At 41.9% G+C, this 27,374-nt stretch overlaps 1 protein-coding gene across 1 annotated transcript; it reads right to left on the reverse strand.

Annotated features, from left to right (window-relative positions):
• Positions 1-193: 193 nt before the first annotated feature.
• Positions 194-25,724, reverse strand: phldb2b (pleckstrin homology-like domain, family B, member 2b). Its single transcript, XM_029843203.1, has 24 exons — positions 25,711-25,724; positions 25,548-25,593; positions 24,352-24,475; positions 23,795-23,893; positions 23,482-23,565; positions 18,625-18,744; positions 16,231-16,415; positions 14,552-15,736; positions 12,101-12,478; positions 11,454-11,612; positions 11,183-11,320; positions 10,066-10,194; positions 9,156-9,311; positions 8,926-9,036; positions 8,772-8,846; positions 8,074-8,217; positions 6,885-7,028; positions 6,631-6,730; positions 5,715-5,865; positions 4,084-4,174; positions 3,752-3,898; positions 3,365-3,584; positions 3,176-3,261; positions 194-3,102 (listed from the first exon to the last, which is right to left on the reverse strand). The coding sequence occupies exons 6-24, from the start codon at positions 18,677-18,679 to the stop codon at positions 2,962-2,964; spliced, it is 3,795 nt and encodes a 1,264-aa protein (XP_029699063.1). The 5' UTR covers positions 18,680-18,744; positions 23,482-23,565; positions 23,795-23,893; positions 24,352-24,475; positions 25,548-25,593; positions 25,711-25,724; the 3' UTR covers positions 194-2,961.
• Between the last annotated feature and the right edge of the window lie 1,650 nt (positions 25,725-27,374).

Genomic DNA, 27,374 nt, shown 5'->3' on the forward strand with positions numbered 1-27,374 from the left:
AAACACAGAGGTGCAAGATCTTATTTATGCAAAATAGGACGCAGCGTTCTCAATAATTCCCCCAGATGACAAGTTAAATGACAAGTTCTACTCTTTCTTTTAAAATTAACAGCTAAAACTACACAAAGCTACACTACTGGCACAAAAAAGAAACAAACCGGTTGTAGGCTTTTTAGCTCTGTTTATGTAATTGTTTTTATAGTGTGAATTACAGGGACACAGCACAGCCTTCCATAAGAAGCAGCCTGATACATGGCCTCTTTAAGGCCACATGAAACATGTTTAGAATTAATACATTTCTCATCTCAACCTCTATTTATTTTCTTTTACGTTTTTTATGAGATGTCTAGATTAAAAGCGCACATTGTAAACGAATCTGAGTAACTGATAACATGACTTGTTATTTCTAAAAACAGCTTTTCGACTAAACACGCTCCCACTGAACACACACACAGTACCGCAGCCGTGACCGTTGCACTGGCAGCAGGAGAGCACTGGAGGGGCCACAATGGAGGGGCGTGTTTTGGTGTGGGCGTATTTTATTGGGGCGTGTTTTGTATAAGCCTGCGGAAATGAAGCTGTACGCCTCGTTCGCCAAGAGTTGTCTCGTGTTTTACCCAGAATGCACTGTGAGATATTGTAAAATAGAACCCGGAAGAAGTTAACAACAACTACAATAATAATAACAGTAATAAGAATAATACAGTGTTGCACAGCATTTTTGCTCACAAATTGATTTTGAAATGCCATTATTGTTGAATTATATCCCACAGTGCATTTGGGGTAAAATATTGCCCTTTTTTAAAAAAAAAAAAGTTTTCAAATATTTTTTTAAATTCCCAATTAATGGGGAAACTCGTCTGTGTTGACCAGCAAGAGTCGTCAAGAATATACTTTATGCTACAAGTTGAAATGAAAGTCAAATCATTTTTTGGGAATAATTTGATCACAACTGTTCTCCTTTTACTCTTTCTACTACAAACCTATGCCTCAGCTGGAGAAAATCTCCCGTTCTTTTGTGCAGTTTGGATGTTAAAACTACAGTTTCTCTGGTGGGGAACCAGGTTTCCACATTGGCGTCACTAATGCACTTTTTTGCCAAGATGATTTGAGTATTAAACCTGTCCAAAGAGGACGATTTAAGACCAGCATACCCCCAAATTACTCATAACGTCAGCATGTGAGCTGCATAGAGGTGTATCTCTGACAGCACTGACTGCCTGACTAAAATCAGTTTCTATTTTGTATAATTTGATACAAACCAGAAAATGTTTTGTAAGGTCTTTTGTTGGCCACTAGGTGATTAATGTTGATGATTGACCATTTTGTTGAAGTTTGACAAAACACACAGAACATAGAAAATGTGGAACTTAGTGTGGTTACTAACAGTACCAGCATCAGCCACACGGGGCGCCACAACAAACGAATCAAATAGTGACCCCCAAATCAGTCCCATGATAAATCAATTTGATGCAATGTTCCGGTCTTCAACAATATTGTCAGTTATGTCTCTGTTAGAAAACATTTCTTCATCAACTTCACATCATATTCAAGTTGACAGACAAGTTTTGTTTGACTGGGCAAGTACAGTTTGCAATTATAAATCTCACATGAACTGATATCATGAAGTAAATGAAGGTAACTAAAGCAATATAGTTTATTTTTGTGGATGCATACTGACTTGTCTCAAAACAGTATATAATGATGTCATTTAAGTACGTAACAATAGAAGATACATGTATTGGTATAAATACAGTATAATCACCATAAAATTTTATTTTAAAAAATGCTGAAGGAAGCTTCCAATGTAACAGCCCTTGTAACTGGTAGACGATAATTGCTTCCAATGTAAAATGATGTCATCGTCCTGACCAGATAATTAAAAGCAAAAAGGCCACCGAAACATTTTACAACACATACTTGTGTACTTTGGTCAACAGAACCCAAAAAAGAATAATGTCAGGATTTAAGATAACAAAGGCACCGATCGGTGGATTTTTACATATTAAAAGAAACGTGCATCAAGGAGCTTGAAAGGTTAAGGACAGATTTAGTGGTGATAAAACAATGTAATAAAGGTGTTTGGGCAAAGCAGCACAATAGTAAGTCACAACTGATGACTAAAAGGGAGCAAAGGTACCACTGAGATGCAATTATTAGAAATTGATTAAGTATTACAAAATGTTTTCACACAAAATGTTATAAAATGGAGACAATTGTGTCAATCTTATAAAAAACCCATAAACCCATAAAAAACTAGACTAGAGCCTTAAAGCAAAATGTACAATATTGTTGCTACTTTATTTTTTTCAGCTCACTTTTTTAAAAGTAGGTTTATGTGTTTTAATATGTATATTTATAATTGTTTCAAGCTTCATTTTATCCTATGGACTCACTACTGTAAACCCAGGTTAACAATATAGAAATAATAGTTAATGATTACATCTGCAACAACAACCTTCAGGAGTGTTTAAGTGCACCCAAGTTTTAACGTGTACATAAAAACAGTGCGGCCTCAACTGAAAGTAAGTTTGTTCTAAACTTACAAAACAGGCACTTCTGCGGCCCCAGACTTACACAGTTATATGATTTAAAGAGAACTGTCCATCATCAAAACCTGAGAATATCACACTGAACGAGCATGCATTATTATTCATGAACGCCAGCTATTGAGGAAAAACAGCCCATAACTTACTTGTTTATGGCACTTTTTCTTGTAGCCCAGAAAGGTGGAAATGCCCATTCTATTAGCATCAGTGCTAGACCGGTGCCGATGTTGACAATACTTTATGATTGATCGTATACGCTGCGGATCTGGCACCAGAGCTGAGTGAAATGATGCACATTTATCACATAACTCAAGGCTGCTGTCTTAGATTAATACAATTTCTACTGTACTGCAGTCTATTGATTCAAAAAGGTCAAAAATATATTAATGAGCTGAAAACTGCCACCTATTTCCTACACCATGAACTGGGTGTAGCCCTCAGCACCAGTAACAATCACGTCCATCCAGATCCTCATGGCTTCAGGAGAGGGAGCGACCATATAATAAACTCTGTCGTGAGTCTTTACGCTGAAGGTGAGAGAGGGATTTGGGCTCTGGACCAGAGACAGGAAGAAAACAGTGAGACTGGGCATGTTTTAAAGACAGAACAGACATGTTAAAACCCACCTTATGTGCGTTTTTTAAGTGATCGTAATAGACTTCTTCAATAGCTTGGAAGTAAATTACTCCTTTCAGCTTGACTTCGTGTTTATCTGCCAGATGTAGAGTAGGACATTTAAACGCAAATCAAAGTTCCATTTTTAAAAGATATGGTGCATCGAAACACACCTACAAGTGCACCGCTGTGCAATTTACCTGCATAGTAGGAGAGTGTGCGGCGGTTGCGGTCAAAAACGAACCACCGTTTCTTCCAGGTCTTGATCTTTCCTCCCATTTTGACCAAGTAGCCACGGCAGGTCTTCTCAGAGATGGACAGATGGTAACACGTGTCTGCGCTGTGGCCCGCCGACTCAATGTGAGCCCGCAGGTCAAAGTCGTCCTTCCGGATGGGCAGGTACCGGGTCAGCGGCCGGGACTGGAAATAAAAATCATACAGGAAGACAGAAAAGATAAGAACCAGCACATATCTTCAGGAAGAGCATTTTGCCATGTTGAAAATATGAAATAAAAAAATAAAAAACAGGTTAATTTGAAAGCCAAAGAATAAATGTTCCATCCGGGTATTTATGTAACTTTTCTCACCTGTGCCCTTTGTTTTTCTCGCAGTTTCACCTCACGCTCGATAAGCTTTTGCCTCCGGTTCGTCTCTTCCTGAAGCCTCTTCTCCAATTCCTCCCGTCTTTTTCTCTCCTCCTCCAGGGCCTGCTTTCGCATGTCCATCTCTCGTTCCTGAACAAGCAGGAGAAATTGAGTGGGTTTTTTCCTACTACTTGGCGATTAAAGCTACAGCTTTAAGTCCATTAGATCTAAAAACAATGGCACTAATCTCAATGAGACGTAAAAAAGAAAAGCTACATTTCTATTGTTTTATTAGGAAATGAACAGAAGAAAGCAACGCGTATTCTTGGAGTGACCTTATGCTCAAGCAGGCTTCTTTTCTCGGCCTGAGCTTCTCTCAGCAGGCGCTCCATTTCCTCCAGCTTGGCTATGTTGGCAGTGCTGGCACTGTAGCACACAAACACACAACAATCACCAAAAGATAATATAAACTGGGATGGAGCTAAATCACTACCTCATGTATTGGAGCGGCTGCAAAGTTAATCAATCCCAGCTGCTGAGATTAGCAGCAAGCGTGAAGTTGGATCCATTTTTCTTACCCCAGTGAAACTATTTTCAGACAATATGTGTTGGTCAGTGTTGTTGTAAGGCGACTGAAGAGATGCAAACGTATTCCATTACATTGAATTTTTCAGACCTCCACATTTAGCAGATATGAGCTTAGTCTTCAGATAAACATTCCCGGGAAGGAAGCTTCCTCTCCTGAGGTTCCTTCTGTTTATGTGTGCGGAAATGCATTTGGAAGGAGAAGCAATCTAAGCATCTCCTTTTCCTGACTGAAAGATATCCCAGTTTAAGGTCCCCCAGACTGCAGATGGTCTGCAGATGAAATGCGTTCCCCAGTACCACTACAGTCGGTAAATGTTTGTCATGGAAACTTTCTTAACTCTGAGGTAGAAACGCAGGAGAGACAAAAGAGGGATTTAACCCTATAGTGCCTGATGATTTTTTTTTTTTAAATCGATGGAAAAGAAATCAAGACAGAATTGTGAAACGATCACGTCTCCCTCTTGTTCTCCGCTTGTCAAACTGAAATTTACTAGCTACACAAAATGATCAGACTATCATTCAGTCACATGACTGACAGACTGGCGGAAAAGTCAGTGAAGTCGGCAAGCTGTTGATTTGGTTTTAACAGTTTGTTTCTTCGAGCCTGGTTTAAGAGTCACCCTTTCATCCCAGCGCCATTCTCTTACCTCCATCCAGGAGAGGAAACTGCACTCATAGTAATTATAGACTGGCTCATCGCAAATCTATTCAAATCTGTAACTTTTACTCCTCCTGCATCTTGAGAAAACACAAGGCATCATTGGCAAGATGAATAATAAAACCGCTTTCAAGCAGCATGGATCCATGTTCCAACACAGAGCCAGTAAATTCCAGATGAAACATTATGAAGCAACGTGTTCCAGAAAAAAAGCCGCGCTACTTTTGGATGATGCAAAAATGCATCTGCAGAGCAGAGACTCTACCATTTCGAGAAACAAGGAGAGGGGACAGAGGGAACCACTGCAAAAAAGGGGGGAAAGAAAAGTAAGAACACATGTTTTCAGTGCATAATAGGGGACCCCAAATATACCTCCTATTTGCCCAGTTCTTTGGAACCGGGGGGTTGAAGCACACGCATTATTCCGTAACCTGACCCACAGAACTGAAATGAAGCATCTTAACTCATACAGCACACACTTCCTACAGACTTTATGTCCCAAGAAAGGACCAGGAAAGGCGGGATACATGTGCTACACACTTCTCACTTTCCCAGTTTATACTAAACCTGCAACACACCACTGAAATGCTGCAGTGTACACACACCTAGATATTATATCATATATTATACAAGGTGATGTGTATTAGGATGTGATGGAATCTACAGTAGTGATTCAATATCTCGAATCAGGGTGAGTTGCTCGGTCAGCAAATGCCTCACCTGGAAACATTATCTGGTGAACACGCAGAGATGCTGGTTTCAATGGAGTCGGTGCTGTCCAGACTCATGGTGTCGAAGGCCTGGTTGTCACGGAATCCGAAGGCATCAAGGTAGACGTTGGTCTGGGATGCTGCTCGAGAGGCAGGCTGACCTGGAAATATAAAAACCCAGAAAGAGAAAGGAGTTGCAGCGGAAACCAAGGTCGATCTGCACAACGCATACCTGTCGGAATCATTCCATCTGGGACAGCAGGTGGATTCAAATTTGGCTCAATAAGTGCCGCCACTATAGATCTTTATGGGTTCCGGTGAGCAAATGATGGCCCTCTTAAACACTACGAGCTTCTGCTTCTAAAATATATTTAGTAGGTCCAAAGATGTTGTCAGAAGTAGCAAGAGAATTGTCGACAACATTAGAGTTCAGAGGCTGAAGAGAGAGATGAAGAGTTGATACCATCTGCCTCATGCTGCAGACCCGCCCATCCGATGGGCCACAAACACGACGCCCATGGGAGCAGAAACACACTAAACAGTGAAGACATTCCATTGTCTTAAAATACTAAACCCATATATGATGCAGCCTAGGGGGGAAAAAAGAATAAAAACTATGTGTAATAAATCCTTCTTTATCTTTTAGGAGCTTTAAATCTACATTAAACCACAGGAGCAAGAACTTTGGTTCAGGAGGGGCTCTATTGAAGGGAAATGGCTGGTTAATGTGTCGAAAGAAAGCTCTCCCGTTTCCAACATACTAACAATGCCACGAACAACTGATTTCAAACTGCTGACACACAAACTTCCATCTTAATCCTTGCAAAGACGCTCGGTCCATCTTTTATCCACTCTTCCTTCTCAAATCATGGAGCCAGAGATGGCTTTATTTTAGGTCACAGTGCACGTGGGGAGGTGTCATGTACCTTTATGTAGACGTCGAGATTCGGCTTCCTTGCTGGATAAAGAGAGCATCCTGGGGAGAATGCTGCCACAACTGGTGCTTTGTACCAAGGGTGGGTGGGACTGGGAATGTGCAGAAATGAGCAGAAGCAGAATGAAATTTCAATACAAAAGAGCCCCACTTGCATCCTAAGTATGCGATATGATGAACACAGTGAAGTAAAAAAGCTAGCTAAGCAACCACTGCTGTCATCTGTGCGTACGAGAGTTTATGCACCTTGTTTTGAAAGTTGCGACCCAGAGTTGCACAGGAGAACTGGGGGTTCATGGCGGGTGTTGGTTTCTTCCTGGGTAATGTATCGCTCAGATGGGAGCCGCCTTCCTTGTCAGACCTTCTCCTCTCTTCCAGTGAGCGGAAATGCTATTCAAGTAGACACAAAACCACATAGAAGAAGAGTTTACATGCTTATCTGGACTTTCACAGTTTCAATATTAACAACTTAATGAAAGATTATACAGAAACAGCAAAGGGTAGGCAGTTCTTTATATATTTTGAACAAGGCGCAATTCTACAAGGTTGATAAAGGATTAAGGATTTTACATTGTTTATACAACAGTTAATTCCGACCAAGTCATGTGACTGGGAAAGAGACAGTCCACAAGTGCTGGCACGGAGGACAACAGTGTTGGGACTGTTTACAGACAATATGACACCCATTCACATGGCAGCAGGTCAATTCCCTCCCTCCTCTTCCTCCATTTACCCAGCTGCCCCCACCCCGACACAGACTCTGGAGCCAACCAGTCTGACTGTCTGACTATCTTCCATGATGCTGTGAGACACATTCAAGGGCAGCTGCTTTAATGGTCTTTCTACCAAAGTGATAAAATTTCCAAAATCCTATCCTACTCAATGACCAATTGATGGTCAATCGTATCAATGATTTCAAAAGAATGAAAAGCTAATTTTGCGTTATCTTCTAAGCTCATCATAAAAAGGTTAAAAACATTTAAAAAACCATCAGACTGAGACTTTGAACTGTGTTGGTTGATGAAATTCACATACAAAGACAAATGCATAGCTGCTATTAAACTGGATACATGCAAGCGCGCGCACACACACACACACACACACACACACACACACACACACACACACTCACACACGTTACCTGCCTGGGTCGGTGACAGCGTTTTTTTACAGGAAGTGGAGGCGGGGGAGAGTCAGGGAGAGGAGAGGGGTCTCGGTATGAGACCATGTTTTCTGGCCAGTGTACAGAGACCATTTTAGCTGAGGGGCGAGGATTCAGAATAGAAAAGGAAGAAGGGGAGCAAGAGGCAGGTGAAGAGGAATGACAGAGCTTTGCAAAGAAGAAAATAGAATACAGCGTCAGAAAATAGTGTAAAGAAGGATGAAAACGGAGCAGCACACCACACAGCAGTTCCCTTCAAAGCACAACACACACCTCATACTTCAGGGACTTGGAGCTGTCGCTGGTGTTTATCTCAGACTCAGGGGAAGCATTGGCCAAGGTGGGCTTAGTGACGGGCTTAGGGTCCCCCCCAAGCTGTGAGTAAAGCTCATTGATTTCACTGACTGTGACATAACCCTGGAAAGCATCGTGGAGAAAAGGACCACAGGAAATGGGTGAAGCACAGCAAGAAATGAGTCAGCCGTTTTCAGATTTGGTGGCAAACCCAAGAATTAGTCGTTAAAATGTTGCAGGATATTGTGATTTTTAGCAGATTTGAACTTCAAAAAGCCATAAAGTGTATGAAAATACACAGTGCTTTTATTAACACAGGTTTAATATATAAAACAATATAAATGTGGACAAAATTAATGAATTATTTCTCTTGGCATGCAAGACAAAAAAGAAAGTTGCAGAGGAAACAGGAAACTAGCTCAGGAAGATTATCATTTAAAAAAGAGGAAACCTGTAACTAAATCAAGAAAACAGTACCTCAGCATTGCTCTGGAAAAAATGGAGGACAGAAGGGAAGAGAGGATGCAGACATTGACAGAAGGGGCTATTATGACAGTCTTGGTGTCACACCAGTCACTGCTAAAGGTGCCTCTATCCTGGCCTGCATGGGAGGGAAGCCTGACCTTCGTAAATGAGGAGGGTCAAGCCCTCGAGCGGGTGAAAGGCATCGAACCTACCTCCCTCAGGCAGAAGCCCCGGCCACCAGTGAGGTCAAAATATTTTCTTTCCAGTGTTGCTAGTTTCTCTTTTTCCTAATCGATGAAATGAAAAACAAGATTGGCAAATTCCTAGAAGCATTTTTCTGAAGCAGAAGCGGAATTTTCATTATACCCTCTGCAGCATTTCCTCAAGATTGCTCCTCTCTTTTAAGAAGCTTTCCTTCTCGCGCTGAGCTTGCTGAGTGATCTGGGTGGCCTGCTTCTTGAGAGTGGCTAGTCGTTCCTGTAAGTATTTTAAAAACATATTCAACACACAGTGGAACAGAAAAAATGACAAGGTGATAACGTTGTGTGTTCACTCTTTTTTAAATGTCATGTTCCTACAGACAACAGGGAACTGGCCTTGCGATTAACGGAGCTGCGCTGGTAGTCTGCCATCTCACGGAGGAGCTGCTGTGTGTGTGTCTCCTTCTCCTCATCCTGTCTGCTCTCACGCTCCAACTGTTGAAACTCCAGGTCCTCGAAACGCTTGGTCTCCATCTCCAGCACCTCACAGTCCTAAACAGAAACACAGTTAAAACACAACACGCAGCTATACAGACAGGACATATGAATATACACTGGTCAAATAACCCCATTTCCTTTGCATTTAACATGGAAAATATGACTCACAACCCCACTGTCAAGTTCACAACTAGTCGTTCATGCAAACTTCTGGAGGAGCATTTCCAAGGTTTGAAGAAGCATGCAAACATAACGCACAACACGAGCGATCTCCCAAAAGACAGAACAGAACAGATCTGCAAAGAAACCACACAAACCCATGCACTTGAAGAAGGCTCCCCTGGATTGGTGCATGTGATCGTCTGCTAGAACGAGTCATTGTACCCCCATCTCAGCCAGCATCCGCGCTGCTCACATCTAGCCCCCCCGTGACGTTCATCAGACCCTTTACAGGACAACCACACCCTGGTACCAACACAAAGAGTTAATGGAAAGACTGAGACGGCTGCATAACTGAAACGTGGACGTGCAGCAAACAGCATGTTAGCTTGAGGAGAAATGGTGGAAATGGTTCCATGCAAGCCAAGTGTGCAAGCATCACACATGTAGTGACGGACAGCAGTCCACAAATACCATTTCTGTGTCACCATAACTCAATATTCACGCCACATCTGCTAATCTACTGAACTTCTTGGTTCCTACTAACAGCATACATGCACGGCACCTCAATTTTACATCGTCAATCATATGTACGGTATGTTCATATGGATGCCTGTGTGTGTGTGTGTGTGTGAGTGTGTGTACTGACCCTGGCCAGCTGCTCCTGCAGGGGCTCCTTGGTGGCCTCAGGGCAGCTGTCCAGCTGGGAGCGCTGCTCAACAACAATGTGAGCCAACCTCTCTACTCTCTCCCTTTCTGCTTGCAGCAACTCACTCGCCTGGCGTACACACATGTGCAGGCACACAGACGGACACACACGCACACAGATACACATACATGCATGCCCACAACAAACATGTAGGTACACATTTATTCATGTGTACATACAGAGAAATGATTGTACACACATACATACACATCCACACACACACACAAACACACACACACAGGACAGAGAGAGGATGGCAGAGTTAGTGGGACTGGGGAGCCACAGTTAGTCGCTATGGCAACCAGACATGGGAGATCAGCCTACAAGGATGGAGTGTAATAGAAGCTTGAGAAAAACAAAGGTTAGAGAAAGAACCTTATTAGAACTGAAGCAATGGAGGTGGTGTGACCTTGATTAGTTTTACTTCTGCTCCGTTGTGGTTTAGAGGGCAATGACTGAGAATGAATGTGAGTAGATTTATAAACGCCACAGTATCAGCGAGCACGCGTCTCTAACCTGTGTGGGCACTTCGCCTCACCTTTCCTTCCACAGACTGAATCTTCAATGCGAGACCAACCTACCATCAACAAGTCAGGATTGTCTTGATGGCATCTGGTTAATGTTCCTATACAATTACTGTGGCTCAAGAAACAGTAGCCAGGCCCCATAAAACTGCACAAATACAAAAGCTAAGTTAAATACAAAAACCACTGTCCATAAAGACACCTCCTCACCCACCCCCTCTGTCCTCCTTGGGGGAAGTGTAAGAGGGCAGTGTTAACAGATATATATTTGGACCAGTGACAGCATGAGAGGATTAACGCCAACAACTAGTCACATGATCCCCTACATTTATGAGAATATTTTCAAAGCCCCTGCACAACTGCTCTTTTGGAAGGAACCAAACGTTGCCATCAACCCCTGTGCTCAGCATACCTGAGCATATTATTTCCAGACTCTCAAAGTTTTCATGACTTCTCGTATCTAAACCAGCGCTTCTCCACACAAACATCCCATTTCTGCCCCCCTCCACAGTAAAGTGGAGTTGGCTATTTACCTTTTCCTTTTCTTGCTGGGACTTTGTCTCTAGATCTGTCATCTTATCGTGCACGGCTTCCATAGCATCCTTTTCCTGCTGAAGACCAGCTACTTCTGAGTCCATTTCAGCCTCCACCAGAGCCTGCTCAACCTCCACCTTGGATGAGTAAGATATTATATCAAAACATGTAAAGTACTCTATAACAATGCAAGATCTTCACCGAGTAGATGTGTTCGCCTAACAGGAAATGGATGAAGTAAGTAATATTCTTTTAAATATCAATCTTTACCTCTCGGGCACATTCCTCCATTTGGTTGTCTAACTCTTTGATTTTTTGCTGCAGCTCCTCAATGTTGTTCAGCACCTGGATCCTCTCTTCTTCTATGCTCCTCACTTCTTCTGAAGGCCTAATGTCCCGGCCATGGAGTAGCGCTGCATCATGAAGAGTCTGAAAGAGCGTCATTCACAACTTGTTCTGGCTTGTTGCAACAAAGTGTGCACATGCAGGGGGGGCAGGGGACAAACACCAGCTGTCACTTTCAAAAAGTAACACCAAGCTTACGATAATTTAATAAATGGGCTGTAAATATCTCGTGTGGCGTCTGTGGTAAGGATGTGTCATGTTGATAGTTTGCAAGTATCAGGCAGAAAGATCCTGCTTGTGTTTCCCAGAACCAGAAGGGAGCATAAACACATCTCACGATAAGCCAATGCTACGCGGCAACAGCCCCGCACTCTTAATAAGCCACAATATATTGCATTAACCGTTCACGGTGCTAAAGAAAAGTCAAAATTAATGATTCGCAGATCTCAAAAGTCAGTCATAGTTCTATTATTTAAAAAAGGATTGAGTTTCTAAGAAGTAGTTTCAGAGTATGTGTGAAATTTTGTCATATTTATTCTGAATGATTCTTGACTTAAGGGTGGTTTTTGTACCTCGTGGGGCCTCTGCGTACGTGGAGAGGGTGAAGGGGCAAAATTTCGCAAAGTAACAGCAGGTGATTCTGCCCGACTGTCTGGGTGGCCGCTGCTGCGCCTGCATCGAACCTGCAGGTCATCATAATAACCATTCTCTGATCCTTGGGACGCTCGGTGCCGCCTCTCTGTGGTTCCATTGACAGTCAGAGAGTCTGAGAAGACGGACAGCCCATCATCGTCACTGTCGTCGGTCACTTGCAGCTTCTGCAGCTCCTGGTTGATCTTCCGCAGATCAGCCACGGCTGAAGTGGAGTTGGTGACTGTGGCACCCACATCGACCTCAGCCCGGCCCAGTTCTGAGCAGAGAGACAAGATGGTTTCCAGCCGCTGGCGCTCCTGAGACACACACACACATACACACACACACACACACACACACACTAAAAGTAAAACATGTGCAAATATGGAGACATTCAGGATGTTGTTTTTGTACTCCAGGCTTGAATTTAAGCAGCAGAATTTAAGCCATTTTCGTAAAAGAATGGAATCAAATAAGATTTTAAAGAAATTAACCATTGATCAGTTCCTCGTCAATTAAAATAAATGCAATCATTCAAGAAAAGAAAAACCAAGTTTCCTGTACAAACGTTACCTGGAAAAACATCTCAGACATCACTCCCCCTAATTTAATCGTCCTTGTTGTGTAGTCCAAAATGCTCTCAGTGCCATTTTATCTTGGATGCCGAACAGAATAATTTATTTAATTGATCATTTGTAGATCCCAAAAGCAGGAATGCTGCATCCAACAGCGTCCAAAAGACAGAACACAAACATAGCAACTACACATGTTGGGCTACAGAAGCTCCAGCGGTAACGTCCAAGAAGGGAAAAGAATGTGAGCCATACTGCAAGCCTACGTAATAACAGCCCGGGCTGAGACAGGAGGTGGGAAGAAAAGTCAACCAGACAGAATGGAAAGGGAGTGAGAGAGAAAGAAGAGAGGGAGACGGGTTAATGACAAGGTGAACAGCTGTCAACTGTGTCTGTGACAGCAAAAGTACAAGACATGTTACATGTTCAAGAATGTGTCCAAATACTCCAAACACAGGAAACTGAGTTAGGCAGATAAAAAATAGGTTCAATCTGTTGAAAACAGGGAGATGTCATCCAGCTAAGGCATTCTATTACAGATATCATACACAAACAGGTATAAAGGCCTCACTTAGAGAATGAACCAACGCACACTCGTGTCAGTTTGTCGCCTTGTTCTGTTCTAACAAGCCTCTTTGAAACCTTCCCAACTATAACTAAGCATATAATGAAAAAAGCATATTCTATTCTAGAGGGAGAGAGTGTAGATCCAAATGAAGGGAGGCCTTTTAAAGTACACTTTGGCTATAACCTAAATCTTGTGATATTAATTAGTGGGGGAAAAAAATCCGCATCGCTGCAATGTAGGTCTCCCTACTGCCAGTAGGGGGCAGATTTGGTCAGGGCAAATGTTTTCTTGGCTTAAATTTATAGCATTACAATAGTTGAATAAAACTATTTGTTTCAACTATTCATGTTAAAAATATTTTGAAGTACAATTTAGAAACAAAAACAGTAAAAATATATATTTATTTCATTAAACTGTCTTTCTAAAGTTTAGCTACTATTGGGAAAGCAGGTTGTAAGACAAACTATATTGAAAGCAGCATTGCTGGGGTTAAATAAATATTTCATGGACACACAGTTCTTATCAAATGGTTAAGGCAGATCTGAAGTCTTCTATTTGCAAATGTTACTTCAACTTCTTCCAGAAAAGCCACGCTCAAAATCTGCAGTGAGGTTTAGGGGGACTGTCTGTCCAGCTTTCCGAAAAATATTCTTATGGTGACATGATCTGTTTATTTTCCAGAATACAACTATGTAAAGGGGGATATGATGACTGACCTGTGAAAGTTTTAGTCCACTTGTCATTATATGCTGAAAATGTGTGTTTTTCCACCTGCTACGCTGCGACGCTGCCCTTTAATAGCCTTGCTTTCTCTCGACCGCATCTGACTGATGTGTTTTGTGGCTCGTCAGTGGTGCAAACCACAGTGGGTGGACCTCCACAAGCCCGCACACAATCCAAATGCAGGTTTAAGAATAGTTCACTTTGCTTGGCTAACCGCTGGATGCTTTGGAAACCACACTATGCATGTGTAGGAGTTCGTCACTCAATCCATCATTTGCAAGTTAGTATTTGACTACAAATCAGAATCAACCTCTTAGTAAAAAACAAACTTTTCATTTCCATTCACTTTTAGCAATTGTAACAATTTAAAAGCCTTTATGTCTCAACATCACTGCAAATTATACAGATAATGTTAGCAGTCTTCTGTATCCCAGGATAAACAATGTTATTTACCCCTAAAGTGACATTTAAACCAACAGCTGAGGAAAAATCAATGTTAAAACTGACTCTTGCCAAATAGAACTCACCAGTCTCTCTACTTCTTGCTCACGGAGTCTTTCTTCTTTTTGCCGTTGGTGATAGTCTGTTAGTTCCTCCTTTCCACTCAGTGAGCTAATACTCCCCCTTCTCTCCCTAAGCCCCACAGGTGGGGTCATTCCCACCTTTCCAAATGACTGCCTTCTCTCACCCAACCCTACTGCAGGTCCATGTCCTGTCCTCTCTGTTAGTTCCAGCCCCAGAGCACCATTGAGCTCTGCTCCTCTCTTCTCCCTGTCCCCTAAATATAACTCCATTTCTGAGGAAAGCCCTTGGCAGTTCAGCTGGTCCAACTCTGAAGGGCTAGAACTTGTGGAGTGGACAGAAGTACTGGAGGTCAGACTAAGTTTTTTAGCCACACGGGGAGACGAAGAGCCCCCTGATCTGGATGAGATGGTCACATCAGGGGGGGATGATGTGGGAGTCACTGGGAGACCAGTGGAAGATAAGTTCTTTGGACTGGAAAGGCAGATGGACACGACACCTTCTCCCTGAGTTAAAGGCTGACTCTGGTTCCTGCTGGAACTACCTGTGTTGTGGTTAAAGTTGGGGCCTTCATCTTGATAATTATTGTTGTAAAAGTCTTTGTTAAATCTGTAACCTCCAACAACATCAGACCGCCGTGGAGGCAGAGTCGACAACGCTGTGTCGCCATTGTTGTTTTCACGAGGAGCTGGAGATGTGCAGAGGCGTGGCAGGGAGCGACTATGACATCCTCCTATCATGCCACTCAGCGAACCTGCAGAGTATTTTCTGGTACGACTGGTGGCCGGCTCATGGTTTCCACTCCGACGGCCAAGACGGGGGCTCGACGGCATGCTGACTGCACCTCCTGCTGATGGAGTATGTGCTGCTGAGGAGGACGGATGAGGGACGACCAAGCTGTTGCCACCATCGACGGAAATGGAGGAGCCTCCGCCATTATACATGGACAATAACGTAGTGGAGCCCGAGGTGTGCAGTCGGCGACTGTCACTAGCAAAGTTGTCCTGGTTGCGACCAGTGGAGGTGCGGTAGGTCAGAGAGGAGGAAGGATCAGATCTTCGTCCAGGGGACAGAGATGATGCAGGTTTCAAAGCCATCGGTGGACGGTCTGAGCTACAGAAACGCCTCGGCTGTTCCTGATAGGCTGATGAGGATGTGGCAGGGCTGGCCGTCGGTGTTGTTGGGGGGGACTGAGATTAAGATGAAAAAGGGAGGCAAATATTTAATGCATGCACATTTGGCTAATAATATAATCATTTGATAAAAATCGATATATTATTGACATATATTGATACATATAATGAGAATAATAACAACAAAAAACAAAAAATGATCAATCAATAGAAGCTTTAGCCAGTTCGATAAGAAAATGGAACTTGAACAATGCAATTATCAATCCAGTGAGACTTCAAGAAAACCTCTTCCAGCTTGACGAAGTGAATGACTATTACAACTTTTCAAAAGCACCTGCACAATTATAGAAAAGCTTAAAAATCAGGAAGTTCTTAACACATTTCCTGAATGTACCAAGGAATCAACCCTGCTAACCAATGTTTGGACTTTGTGTTTGGACAATGTTTGGAGAATTTCAACTGTTAAGGACACAAACTATTCCGGCTAACTGCGCAGACAGCAAGCTGTGTTTAATCAATGCCACAGAAAGCAGAGTAAAGACATGGCCGACCTGCGTCACACTGAAGTAGGACGGGTTGCCATTGCCGTTAGCTCTGAGGCTGTTCTCTAGAGCAATCTTCTTGCGTTGCAGGGTGTCCATCAAATCTCGGAGTTCGGAGGCTGATCTCATGCCTCGAGCACTGCTGGTCCCACCCACCACTGAATGGCCGTAATCACTGCTAAATTTCTGGTAATCTGTGGAAAGATAAAGGAAAGAAAATACAGACATAAACACTTAAGTAACGACTATACCTGGGACAAACCTTGGTCTTATTTTTCATTCAAACAAAAAGGAAAGGCTGCACTGCCTGAATTTCACTCAACACATCACCCTCTCCACACGACGCCTTGCTTACATCCCCAACTTTTTCTCCACTAAACTTGACATACGAAGGTATCAGGTTAAAATCTTCACATTTACAATCAGCTGTCTCTCACAATGGACATGACATACCCACTACAGCACATGAACCAGGACACCAACCATCTTAGTTCACTTAAAGAACCCTCCATCTCTTCCTTCCCACTACTGAAACCTGGATCCATGCTTTCATCACATCCAGACTGGCCTCCCTTCCAAACTCCCCAATAAACTCCCCAAAATCCTCCTCCTCTCTCGCAAAGCTTTCCTTATAACAGGGCTCCCCAAATCTGGGGACAAGTACCAAATCTGGGGTGACCAGGCCTTTTCAACCCCTCCAAGCTTTTCATCTGTAACCACACATAAACATGTTGTTAGAGAAAATATATCAAGAGCTATGTCAAGGTAATGACACAATTAGTTAAAATTGGCATTAGCAGCTTTACAGTACTTGTAAAGTGTTGGTGCTTTAGCAACAGCCTTGAGGGGTGGGGGGGTGCGGGGTACTGGAGGATCACTCTTCAGCAACTGTGTGTGTGTGTGTGTGTGTGTCCTCAGCTGATAGAGTGTGTGTCTCGATGGTCCCTTATCTCTTTTGAGCCCTTGATAATGCTGCCAGCCCTTCTGTGTGGGGGCTACATAGCAGTGTCATGCATTCCATCTGGCAGAGAGGAGGAAGTATGCACCTGAATTTAAAGCTATGAGTAGAACAAATCTTTGGCAGAACAACACCCCCGCCACACACACACACACACACACACACACACACAGTGAATGCAAACACAACCTCAGACAAAGCCATCCATTATATCAAAGACAAACTTTTTTTTTTCTTGAGTTGAGTCAGCTGTTGGAAAATGAAAAAGACCAAAAAAATGTACTGCAAGACCCTCAAGAGGCTCCCCGCCCTTTTGTAAGCTTTTATTTAGCCTTTTCAGCAGTGTGGGGAGCCTCGCAAACCCCAAATTAGTCAGTTTTACTTACGTCCTACTGAAAACAGCAAATGAGCCCGACAATCTATTTTTACTTAGCAAATTATTGCTGATGTACACTAGAAGTGACACGTGCAATAGGACAAAGGACTCCAATGTACAGTCTTCCTTATTATCCTCAAAAGCACTGAGACAGGATAACCCAAAGTTTTTAATGTGTCTGTGGGTTTATGTGGAAAAGAAGGTGCTATAATGTACAAGCCAAGACCACCCAGTGTTTAAGTGCTACACATCCCAACACAGAAAAAAATCCTTCCGATGACTGAGAAAAGAACGTCGGCTATCCAAAAATGTGGCCTCAAAAATACACCAGTAAAATATTCAATAACTATGAAGAGCAGCTAAGGTGAATATGAGCACGTGTGAGGAAAAAACCTTAAATGGTTGAGAGAAACAGGGCATAAAATTTTAGGCATCTTAAGATCTCTCACACACATAGACACACACTCACGCACAAACACACTTGTGTCCATACATGGGCAGATTTATACTGCAGCCCTGGCCACCTCTTGACTATTCTTCTCTATGCCTTGCTTTTTCCTGTAGCTTTATGTTTCTCTTTCAGTTTTCAGGGTGCAGATTTTCTTTTCTGCTGTACAGTGTGTGTGTGTGGAGGGGCAAAGAGTCCAAAGATTATGGCACTAACACACAGGAATCAATCACTGAAGCGTCAAGAGAATCCAGCTGTACCAGGAGGCAACAGATGATAAAAGCATTTCATGTGCTTTACGTTTAAGCTTCAGCATGTGTGTAACAGTGAGAGCATATGTTTGTAAAAGACATCTGAAAAGACAGAAAGCAATATTAGCTTATGCTCTCCATACCTCACACACCTCTGTAGTGGTAACATCCTAACTTTAGAATGGAAAGAGCAATTTTCATGATATTTAATCAGGATAAGACAAAGAGAAAAAAAAGCAAAAAGTAGATTGAAGGGGGAGGTGAACACAAGAACAAGGGCATTAAAGAAGAACAAAGGAATGGGTTCAAGTCTCCTTCAAAGGTTGGGGGTTTACCACAGATCATCTCCCTATGGATGTGTACACTCTACCTGTGTTATAAGCCAAAGCAGACACGGGACTCTTTGGTGGAAGCATGCTCTTCATTCTGCTGGCCTCCTCGGGGTGGTTGAAGCGGAAGAAATAGGACTTTCCGAGACACAGCGAATAACCTGGGAACAAACAGATAATAACAAGAAATTATAGACTAGGTAGCTTTAAATGTGTGTGAACTGTGCATGTTTATTCACAGCCAGACACACTGGCATGATGCCAGATTAGTGCTGACGGCTGTCTTTACTCTGGCTATCAATTAAGCTGAAAGGGCCAGGTATTAAACAAGATGTCAGGGTCACAACCCCTGTAATACACACACTCAGCCACAGCTGTCCAAATATCTCAGAGGGGAAGGAAGAGAGGGACAGTTCTCCTGTTGACATATGCAACGTCTAATGCAGAACGAGAAGAGAAAACACCAGCCTGAGGCACGTAGAACCCTAAGAGTGGACGGAGGAAGGGAAAAGTGGTTATTGGATCCCAGGGAGACATTTCAGACAAATATCATAGCAAACCAGCTCCGTTAGTTCCTTCAGATTCCTGCGACTTGAGGTCAGACACAACCGCTGAGGCAAGAGCGAGAGCAAATGGAAGAGTCTGAATGGAAAAAAAGTCACAACTTCACTTTCATTCCTATCACTTCTTTTCTCACCACTTCAAGTTTATGTGAATCACAAAATTATACATAAATCTAAGCATATTGGTGATGTGTGAATAAGATAAAAGATATGATACCCATCTAGGGAATTCCTTAAAATGTCCAAAGAGCGTTTCTTTTCTCAAGAGTGAGAATTTTGTGCTGTACTAGTGGAACTAACCTATAAAAACAGTTTAAAAAACCCATGCTGAGTCTACCCAGCCGGACTGCGCTCCTTTTTGAACGATTTGTTTCTACACTCTGGCATGAGTGATGTATGTCTAGGTCATCCATATAGTACATGTGTATACAGTAACTGTGTGTGTCAATATGCTATCCAATAGTTCCGTGTAATTGCTCACAGCTCAAAATCTGGCACAAGGCACACATCAACAGCAGTGAGCTCTTGTAAAAATCTAATTTCCTACCCTCAACGGTCTCACCATATGCTGCCTTTAAAATAGACACTGTGTCAACCTAATTTGTTTGCAACCCACCAGTGTAAGCAACAGAAAACCCTGGCTCATCCTCTCATCCTCCCTCTCTCTAACACAACATAAATACACAACATAACGTGTGCATGGAACTGTGTGTTCTAAGACACCAAAATCCTCCTTCCATAGCAAAGCATATTAGCCATTGCAACAAAGCCAGACATCCATTTCCTCTTAAAAAACCTCATAAAAAACAACAAACATCAATATACAGTATATCCTACGGTACATTCATGGGATCATTTTAAAGTCTACAAAGTCAGACCTCAGAGTCTTTGAGGACACAGATGTCGTGAGAATTATCACATCTGGAGCTAATTTTTTAAGTGTAGATCCGAGTGAACATGCTTACCACAATGTTATAAGAGCAGAAACCCAATGCTGTTAGGTAAAAATAAATGAAAGAAGATGAAAAATAAAGCAATTTGGGCAAAAAATTCACTTAGTCTTTATAAATTGGCCTCCAAAGCCACAATTTAGCCCTCTCTGAGTACAGAGGTTAAACAGTTAGGTCCTAAAAAAAACAGCTTGATCCTTCAGAGCTATTCTCTTTCTGTCTTTCTCTTTGTGTCTCTGAAACATATTAAAATGGTTCTAGGCTAAAGGAATCATCTGTCTTTCATCTCAACTGATATCCCCAAAGCATTAGCCATCCTTCTATCACATCGTGACTAGAATGTGGATTAAAAACACGGCTGCCTTTAAAATTGATGACAAAGTAAGCTTTTCTTATTCGTCTGTTTTGTAAAGTACAACTTTAACACAAAAAATGTGCTAGACACAGAGAAAAAGTCGACTTGCAGACACAATAGTGTTGAGAACAAGGAGACAGGATTTGTTTTCAGGTGTCAGGTATCCTAACCACCGGCCTATCCTCATCGCCACGGGCTACTTCTTTTTGTCACATGTGCAGGTACCAGCCTGTGAATGTATCAGCTAATGCATGACTCTGAGGCGCCGAGGTCATTTACATGTCAATGGTGCAGACATCAAGCTTTCCCTCAGATCTGGCTCTTCATATTGAGGAGCAGTGATTGTCACCTGCTCCCCTGCTGAGCAATAAGAGACCAAGACAGGACAGCCTCCTGTTCAAATCCTTAAAGTACGCATGGATCAGCTCAGTGGATCGACCCTGGAGCAAAGATCTGGTGCCCAGTGATCACTGACAGATGCAATCTCACATATGTTCTGTCTTCTCCTTCAGCCAATCACAAAGGTCTCTGCTTATCAAAGAAAAATCAATAACGTCAGCTGGACACGACTACAATGAAGATTTAAGGGCCTCCTCTGAAGTCCTTAATGGACTCAATTACTGCACTAACAGAAAAACATCATTAAAAAGTGTGCTTTTAAAGGAAAGTTGGTAACCTGAGTAACTTTTGCATCAGATAGATAGATAGATAGAGAGAGAGAGAGAGAGAGAGAGAGAGAGAGAGAGAGAGAGAGAGAGAGAGAGAGAGAGAGAGAGAGAGAGAGATGCTTTTGCTAGATGCAAAGTAGAAAAGATCGTAACTAACCTTTGGAGTCCGGCCCAGTTTGCCCCCTTATGCCTAACAACCATCAGTGTATGTTGGGGCAGATAAGCGAGGGCAGGTATGTGTGCAGCTGCCCTGTGCGTGTTGATGTGGCCTCTCCTCCAGAGCAGAGACTCCACCACGTCTTCCCTCCGTGAGGCAGAAAAGTTGCCTGATTTACCATCCACAAGTCAGCGTCCAGGACTGTACTATCTCACGGAACAAAGGGGGGTGGTGAACTCACAGTTACCGATTTAAAAAAAAAAAGAAGTACAATCCATACCGACATATGGATCCCCACCGATATGTAGAGAGTATTTACAAACAAATATAAAAAAAAGAATAAAAGCTGTGACTGAAATCATCTAGAGACGCACATCAAGTGACGAGTTAGAATTCGGTACCCCCATTTGCAGTTGGTAAATCTTTTAGGCACTGAGGTATTTGTGACACGCCCCCTCAGGTTTCCTTTGTCTGCAAACCATATATTTCTATTCTATTTGGACTTTCCTTTAAAATGCCCCACTCCCAACTATTTGATCGCAAAGTGTGCACGAAAACCGTGCAAAAAAATTTTTAAGCTGTTTTTTTTTTTTATTTTGTACTACTTATTGTCCGAGTTTATTTATAAAGTTATTGGCCTTCTCAGGAAGTTTCGACGTCTTGATGACCCGCATAACTAATTTTGAGGCAAATACTATGTCATGTAAAGATTGCAGATTACCTTAAAAAATGTAAATGTTACTTTAAAAAAGTCTCAGGGGTACTCTTTCAAGGTAACCACTGTTGGGTCATCTGCAAATATTTAACACATTGATCTTGGGTATGGGAGACAGAAAGCAGGGTTTAGTCAAATAAATAGTGGGAAAACATGTAGCCTAATCATTTGTGTTTAATCCCAAATGGCTCTAGGTTAATGTGAATATATACTGTACATGCAAAGTTTGACAGCAATTATTTTGCAAGCAGTAGACCTTCAATGTGTGCCTATGCTACACTGTCTCTGATTGTGAGTTCTTTGATTCAGAATAAAGATCATATTATTTACAGAACAAAAAGTCTGAATTCAAGGTCAATCTGAGAAACAGTACCCATTCCCTCTTAAACACAGATAATCATCTCCATATAATGTGTTTAGTTATTAAGCTGACCTGAAAGTTCTGCCGCCCCCCCCCCTTTTTTTTTCCTTTTGACTTTAACCTCTTTTGTCTCTTTTTGTCCTTTTCTTCACCCCAGCACGTCATTCCCCTTATCTGTAGTTACAACAAGTGTTGTCAATATTTGGACCAGCAAGACGCTGAGGCAAGAAAAACAGGCCTGTCAATATTTAACATTAAATGACCAGAGCACATGAGAAAAAGGAGAAAAGCACATACAGAAAGGATGAACAGACAGAGCTGGCACGAACCATTTGGAGCGGGGGAGGAGTGTTTGAAAACAGTGGAAATAGTTACAGAAGGAAAAGTCATGAGACGGGGAGAACTTTGCAGTAAAAGACAGAGGAAAGATTAAGGAAAAAGATCTCGATATCTCAAGAGATATTAGAGAGCTGACACAACCGTGTCAGAGGGGTGAACTCAAGGACAAGAAACATCTGAGCTTTTTTGCCATCCACTGCAACAAATTGTGATGAGTACAGAATCTTCTGGAGCTGCTGGAAGTTGTGACTCATCTGAACTTCACACTTCCAAACCTCAATGATACGCCTGCATCAGATCCATCCAAATAGAACCATGTGGTGGTGTGCTGATCAACACAAGCTTGTACTTCTATGGAAAATTTGCCAAACACAAAAGTACTCTACAGCCCTTTGTCATGCGTAGCTCCATTTTAACCCAAACGACTGAACCACACAATGAAACTTTACTAAACCACAAGCCAACAGTGCTCTCATTCTTTCATTCACACTTGAACATATAAACAGAAGTCAAAGATTCTATATAACCCTGATCAATACAAAATTCGGTAGTGTAATTCACAAATGTGAATTACATTTGTAAAATGAAAATAGCATCAAACAATAGTTTTTGTACTTCATTTAAAGACAGTCGAAAACCACAAGTCTAACAAAGACCTACCTATCTACCCGAGCCAGATGCTGAAGTAAAAGGACTCAAAGGGCAATGAAAGAGACATAAACTGCAGATATGAGAGTGTTTATTTCGTTAGGGTCACACTTATGAAGGCGGTATGAGTGATGGGCCTCACCTTGTGTGAGTGGTGTGGGCACAGTGACGTGTGCTCCATCCAGACTGCAGAGGTGACCACATGGATCCAGAGTCACCACCCCTCCTGTTTTATATGCAAAAGATTCATACCTTCACACAGATCAGCTCTAATCTGGATATAATTGTCCTGCTTCTTCATTTATCTGATGTTTTTTTGTTGAATACCAAAGGTCTATATTCACTATCAAATGTTATCATTCTTAATCAAAGAGAACAAGTGTCAGGATACATAAAATGACTGTCTTCATTTAGAGGACAAAATTATCAGTCCATCTTGAAAGGAGAGAAGTGACCTTCATTGATGATCAGACAGTGTTCTGCCTCGATGCCTGGGCCCTGGACAATGATATCCTGAGGGACTGGAGCAGTGTCCGTTCCTATGCGCGTCACCCCTGAAAATATAATTAAAAAATGCAAAAACCAACAAATGACTAATTCAAACTATATTTGACAAAGAGATTTTTGTAATGAATCATCAGGCATAAAAATGGTGCTCATTTGCTATATTTTACTCAACACATCCATGTTATTAAAAAAATGGCTTGGATTTACTTCTCCTGAGTTCATATAGTCCATCTGTGGTAATTACTGCCTAAGATAATCAGCGCATTCTCTGTGTTCACAATATCGCAAAACCACAGCGTATCGACTTTATGTGGGTGTTGTTTGGGTTGAACACATTGTTACCCTCATATAAGGTTGACTAAGCCATAATTTACACCCCACTAACAATGAATAACAGTCACTCGGGACATGCACCAGTGATTTGTGGAAATATATGTAGTTAGCCTGAAGAACTAAAAGGGGAACTGTGTGTTCTTTACTGAACTGTGTGTTCTTTACTGTTTACCTTCTTTTAATGGCAGCACAGTGATTGCTATGCTAAGCCTCCCGCTGCCCAGGCTCACAAGATGGGGCTTAGCTGTTTGGACCTTCACTCCCTTCCCGGTGTCAATCAAATCCAGAGGTGGAGCCTGCAAGCATCCGTCAGGGTGGAAACACTCACTCTCAAAAAGTAATTTTCAGAACAGTTACTGCCATCATTTCTCTTAATTTCATCTCAGGAGGAGAGGTGTCATCAGACTCTGACTGGAAGATCATCTCAGAGTCCTGCAGTTATTAACAGCATGCCTTAAAACGCCTGATTTTAGTAGATTACATTTCCTTTTGTGTATATATGTAAAGTGTAAGGTATATATTATGTGTAAGATATGACTGTTACTTATTTGTGAGATTGCTCACTGCAGTATAATATCTCCTATCATATCTCTATTTGTGTTGCTGTGATATCAAGTTGAAAATGAGAAGAGCTAAAGTACATAAGGACGATGAGACATTCCTGTGACACTTATCAAATATAAAAAGGTCGGTTTGTGATGATTCTAACACATTCATTTCTTGAAATTGGGACAAAAGAGAATAAACATGTTCTCTTATGGGTGTAATAGACATATTTGCCTCTAGAGGCCACTAGTGAGATTTCGCTGTGGAAACTCTCTAATCAAAAAGGTGGATTCCAAGAGAAAATTCATGATTAGCCTGGCAGGAAAAGAAAAAACGGAGGCTAAAACTGTGAAGCAGAATAAAAACACAGAGGCAGATCAAAAGAAAACTAGAACCAAAAGCTCCTAAAAGATGTTAGACCTCACAAACCCTGCAGCACCCTTCAATTCACTCCAGGTAAAAGGAGTTGGGAATTTATTGCTCATGCATTTATAGAGTTGAGTGCACACTCACCATTGATTAAACAAAATAATTCTCACCAAAAGAAGATTACAGTGTCAATAAATCATTTCCTTTTTTGTTTTCTACATTCTGTCATCTTCCTGTCTGTCTCCTCGTTCTCTTAATTTACCCTCATGATCCTCTAATACTGTAATAACAATGCTCTCTGTTTCTATTTCCTGTCATTACTTCCCCTTATCTATAGATTTCTCTTTGTAATGCCTGTCATTATTTCTTGCCTCTGATCACCAGGAAGTCTGAATTATTGTCAGCGCTTTAAAGTCAGCGCTTTCTTTGTGTTTGTGTTGCCCCTGAACTTACTTCCTCTTTTGCTTTGACACCCCCGAATGTCTTCAAACCAACTTTTCTGAAGACAGACGAGAAATAAATTCAAACACCAGGAGGATAGGAGCCCCCACATTCCACTGATTTTTGTCATTGCCACACACCAAACCTTTAGTAAATGATGGCAACATCAGATTACCTTCCTAGACAGGCAGCAACCAGGACCTCGATCACAACAGTGAATATAGCTCACAAAAGGAATCTTTAAATGCAGAAAATTTGGTATTTGTTGACTCTATTCTCTTAAATCTATCCTCAGTGCCATTCTGTTACCCCTTTCCCCCACTGCCCTCTTTCATCAGGTGAGTCAGGGCAGGTCAAGACAAGTTGTTGCCATTGCTGTGCTCAAATTGAGCTTGTTTGTAGCTGTCGGATTTCCAGAGTTCAGGTCTGTTATCCTGAAGTTTGATCTGTGGACATCAAAACAGATGCTATCAGAACCCGCTTAATCTGGAGTATTCAGGTGCCTTTGGGACGGTCAATGTAGGTAACGTTGAATTAAAAGAGATTTTTGGATTTTTAAGATAATGTAATTAGTTCTTACTGATATGAGCAGCAATTTTTTGTTACAATACAATGGCTCAATTGTACATAAGAACATTTAGCACCGACTCATGGGAGTGAATAAGAGCAAAGTGTGAATAATAATGGCAAGGGTGAGATCAGACTGACGCAAGAGATCATGAATTTAATATCTTAATGACAAGGATGACGGTAAAAATGGGAACATAGCAGTCTTGCTGTGATTCCATCTGTGGAACAGCTGAGGCTCAGAAGACGAGGATGCAGAGAGAAGAAGACTGGGATGGAAGGGTAGAGAACTCATAAAGCTCCAAGACCACATCCTGCACTGTCGTCCTACCTTCTCCTGTCTTTTTCTTTTATTTATTCTGTCCTCTCGGCTCTGTGTTGAGGCTCTTCCCATCTGTTTTGTGTCTGCCTGTTTACCTTCAGCATTGCTGCTACTGTCTGCATCTTAATAACCTGAGCTCTGGACACTTTTGTTGGCAAGTTCATGGATTTGTTAGCTGCAAATCTTCCCAAATTTCCCACTTTTAGGCTAAATTCAAACACAGATGATGCATAGATACAAAGGATACACTGAACCGAGATAAAAGAAACATATAAAATTGCCTGGGCTCTTGTGGAAAATGTGAGATAAAAACACCACCTGAGTCCCCTGGGGTCACAAGCACTTGGTTTCTCCTGTTGTTCAATAAGTGTCTTGGCCCGTTATTTTGTCTAGCTGGTCCCTCCCTGTCGTCTCTTTCTTCATCCCTTTATCTCTCCTCATATCCCCTCCCCTTACATTCCAGATTTACCCTTTCCCCCCACCTGACAAAGCCACCATTGTACCACAGATGCTGTTTAATATGGAGAGTCTCTCTGTCTCCCTCTACAGAGCAACTCATCGGCAAAAATGGGGTCATCTTTTGCTAAGCTTTGCCTCACTTCATATTTTCTGTGCAATAATATTTGTTCTAAACAATCAACATGGAATCTATATGTGATTTTCCATCCACAGCTACATTACATCCCAACACAAACTCTTCTGTCATATAAACTTACTTTAATCTCTGCCTCTTGTCCAGGAAGTGTGTGTTTTGTGAGAAGAGAGTGTGTTTTGGTGAAAACCTTGTAAGATTATTAACTCAACTTGACTTTGGAGCCTTTGATCAATCACAACAAACATCCACTGGCATTGTTTTCCCAACCTGAACTCTTTCAGGCTCCTATTTGCATCTGCAGAAATGAAGCTGCTATTGCTGCAGGTGAATCAAAAATGTTTTTTTCTTAACAAAT

This window comes from Takifugu rubripes, chromosome 10 (assembly GCF_901000725.2).
Source record: "Takifugu rubripes chromosome 10, fTakRub1.2, whole genome shotgun sequence".
In the NCBI taxonomy this organism is placed as follows: domain Eukaryota; kingdom Metazoa; phylum Chordata; class Actinopteri; order Tetraodontiformes; family Tetraodontidae; genus Takifugu; species Takifugu rubripes.

Bases quoted from the DNA above. Each gene is read 5' to 3' on its own strand.
- phldb2b (XM_029843203.1), bottom strand. From the start codon at position 18,679: ATGAAGAGCATGCTTCCACCAAAGAGTCCCGTGTCTGCTTTGGCTTAT. The intron at 9,312-10,065 runs GTCAGTACACAC...GTTTCTGTTTAG, and splicing joins TGCAGGAGCAGCTGGCCAGG to GACTGTGAGGTGCTGGAGAT. The intron at 3,262-3,364 runs GTAAATTGCACA...TACATCTGGCAG, and splicing joins CACACTCTCCTACTATGCAG to ATAAACACGAAGTCAAGCTG.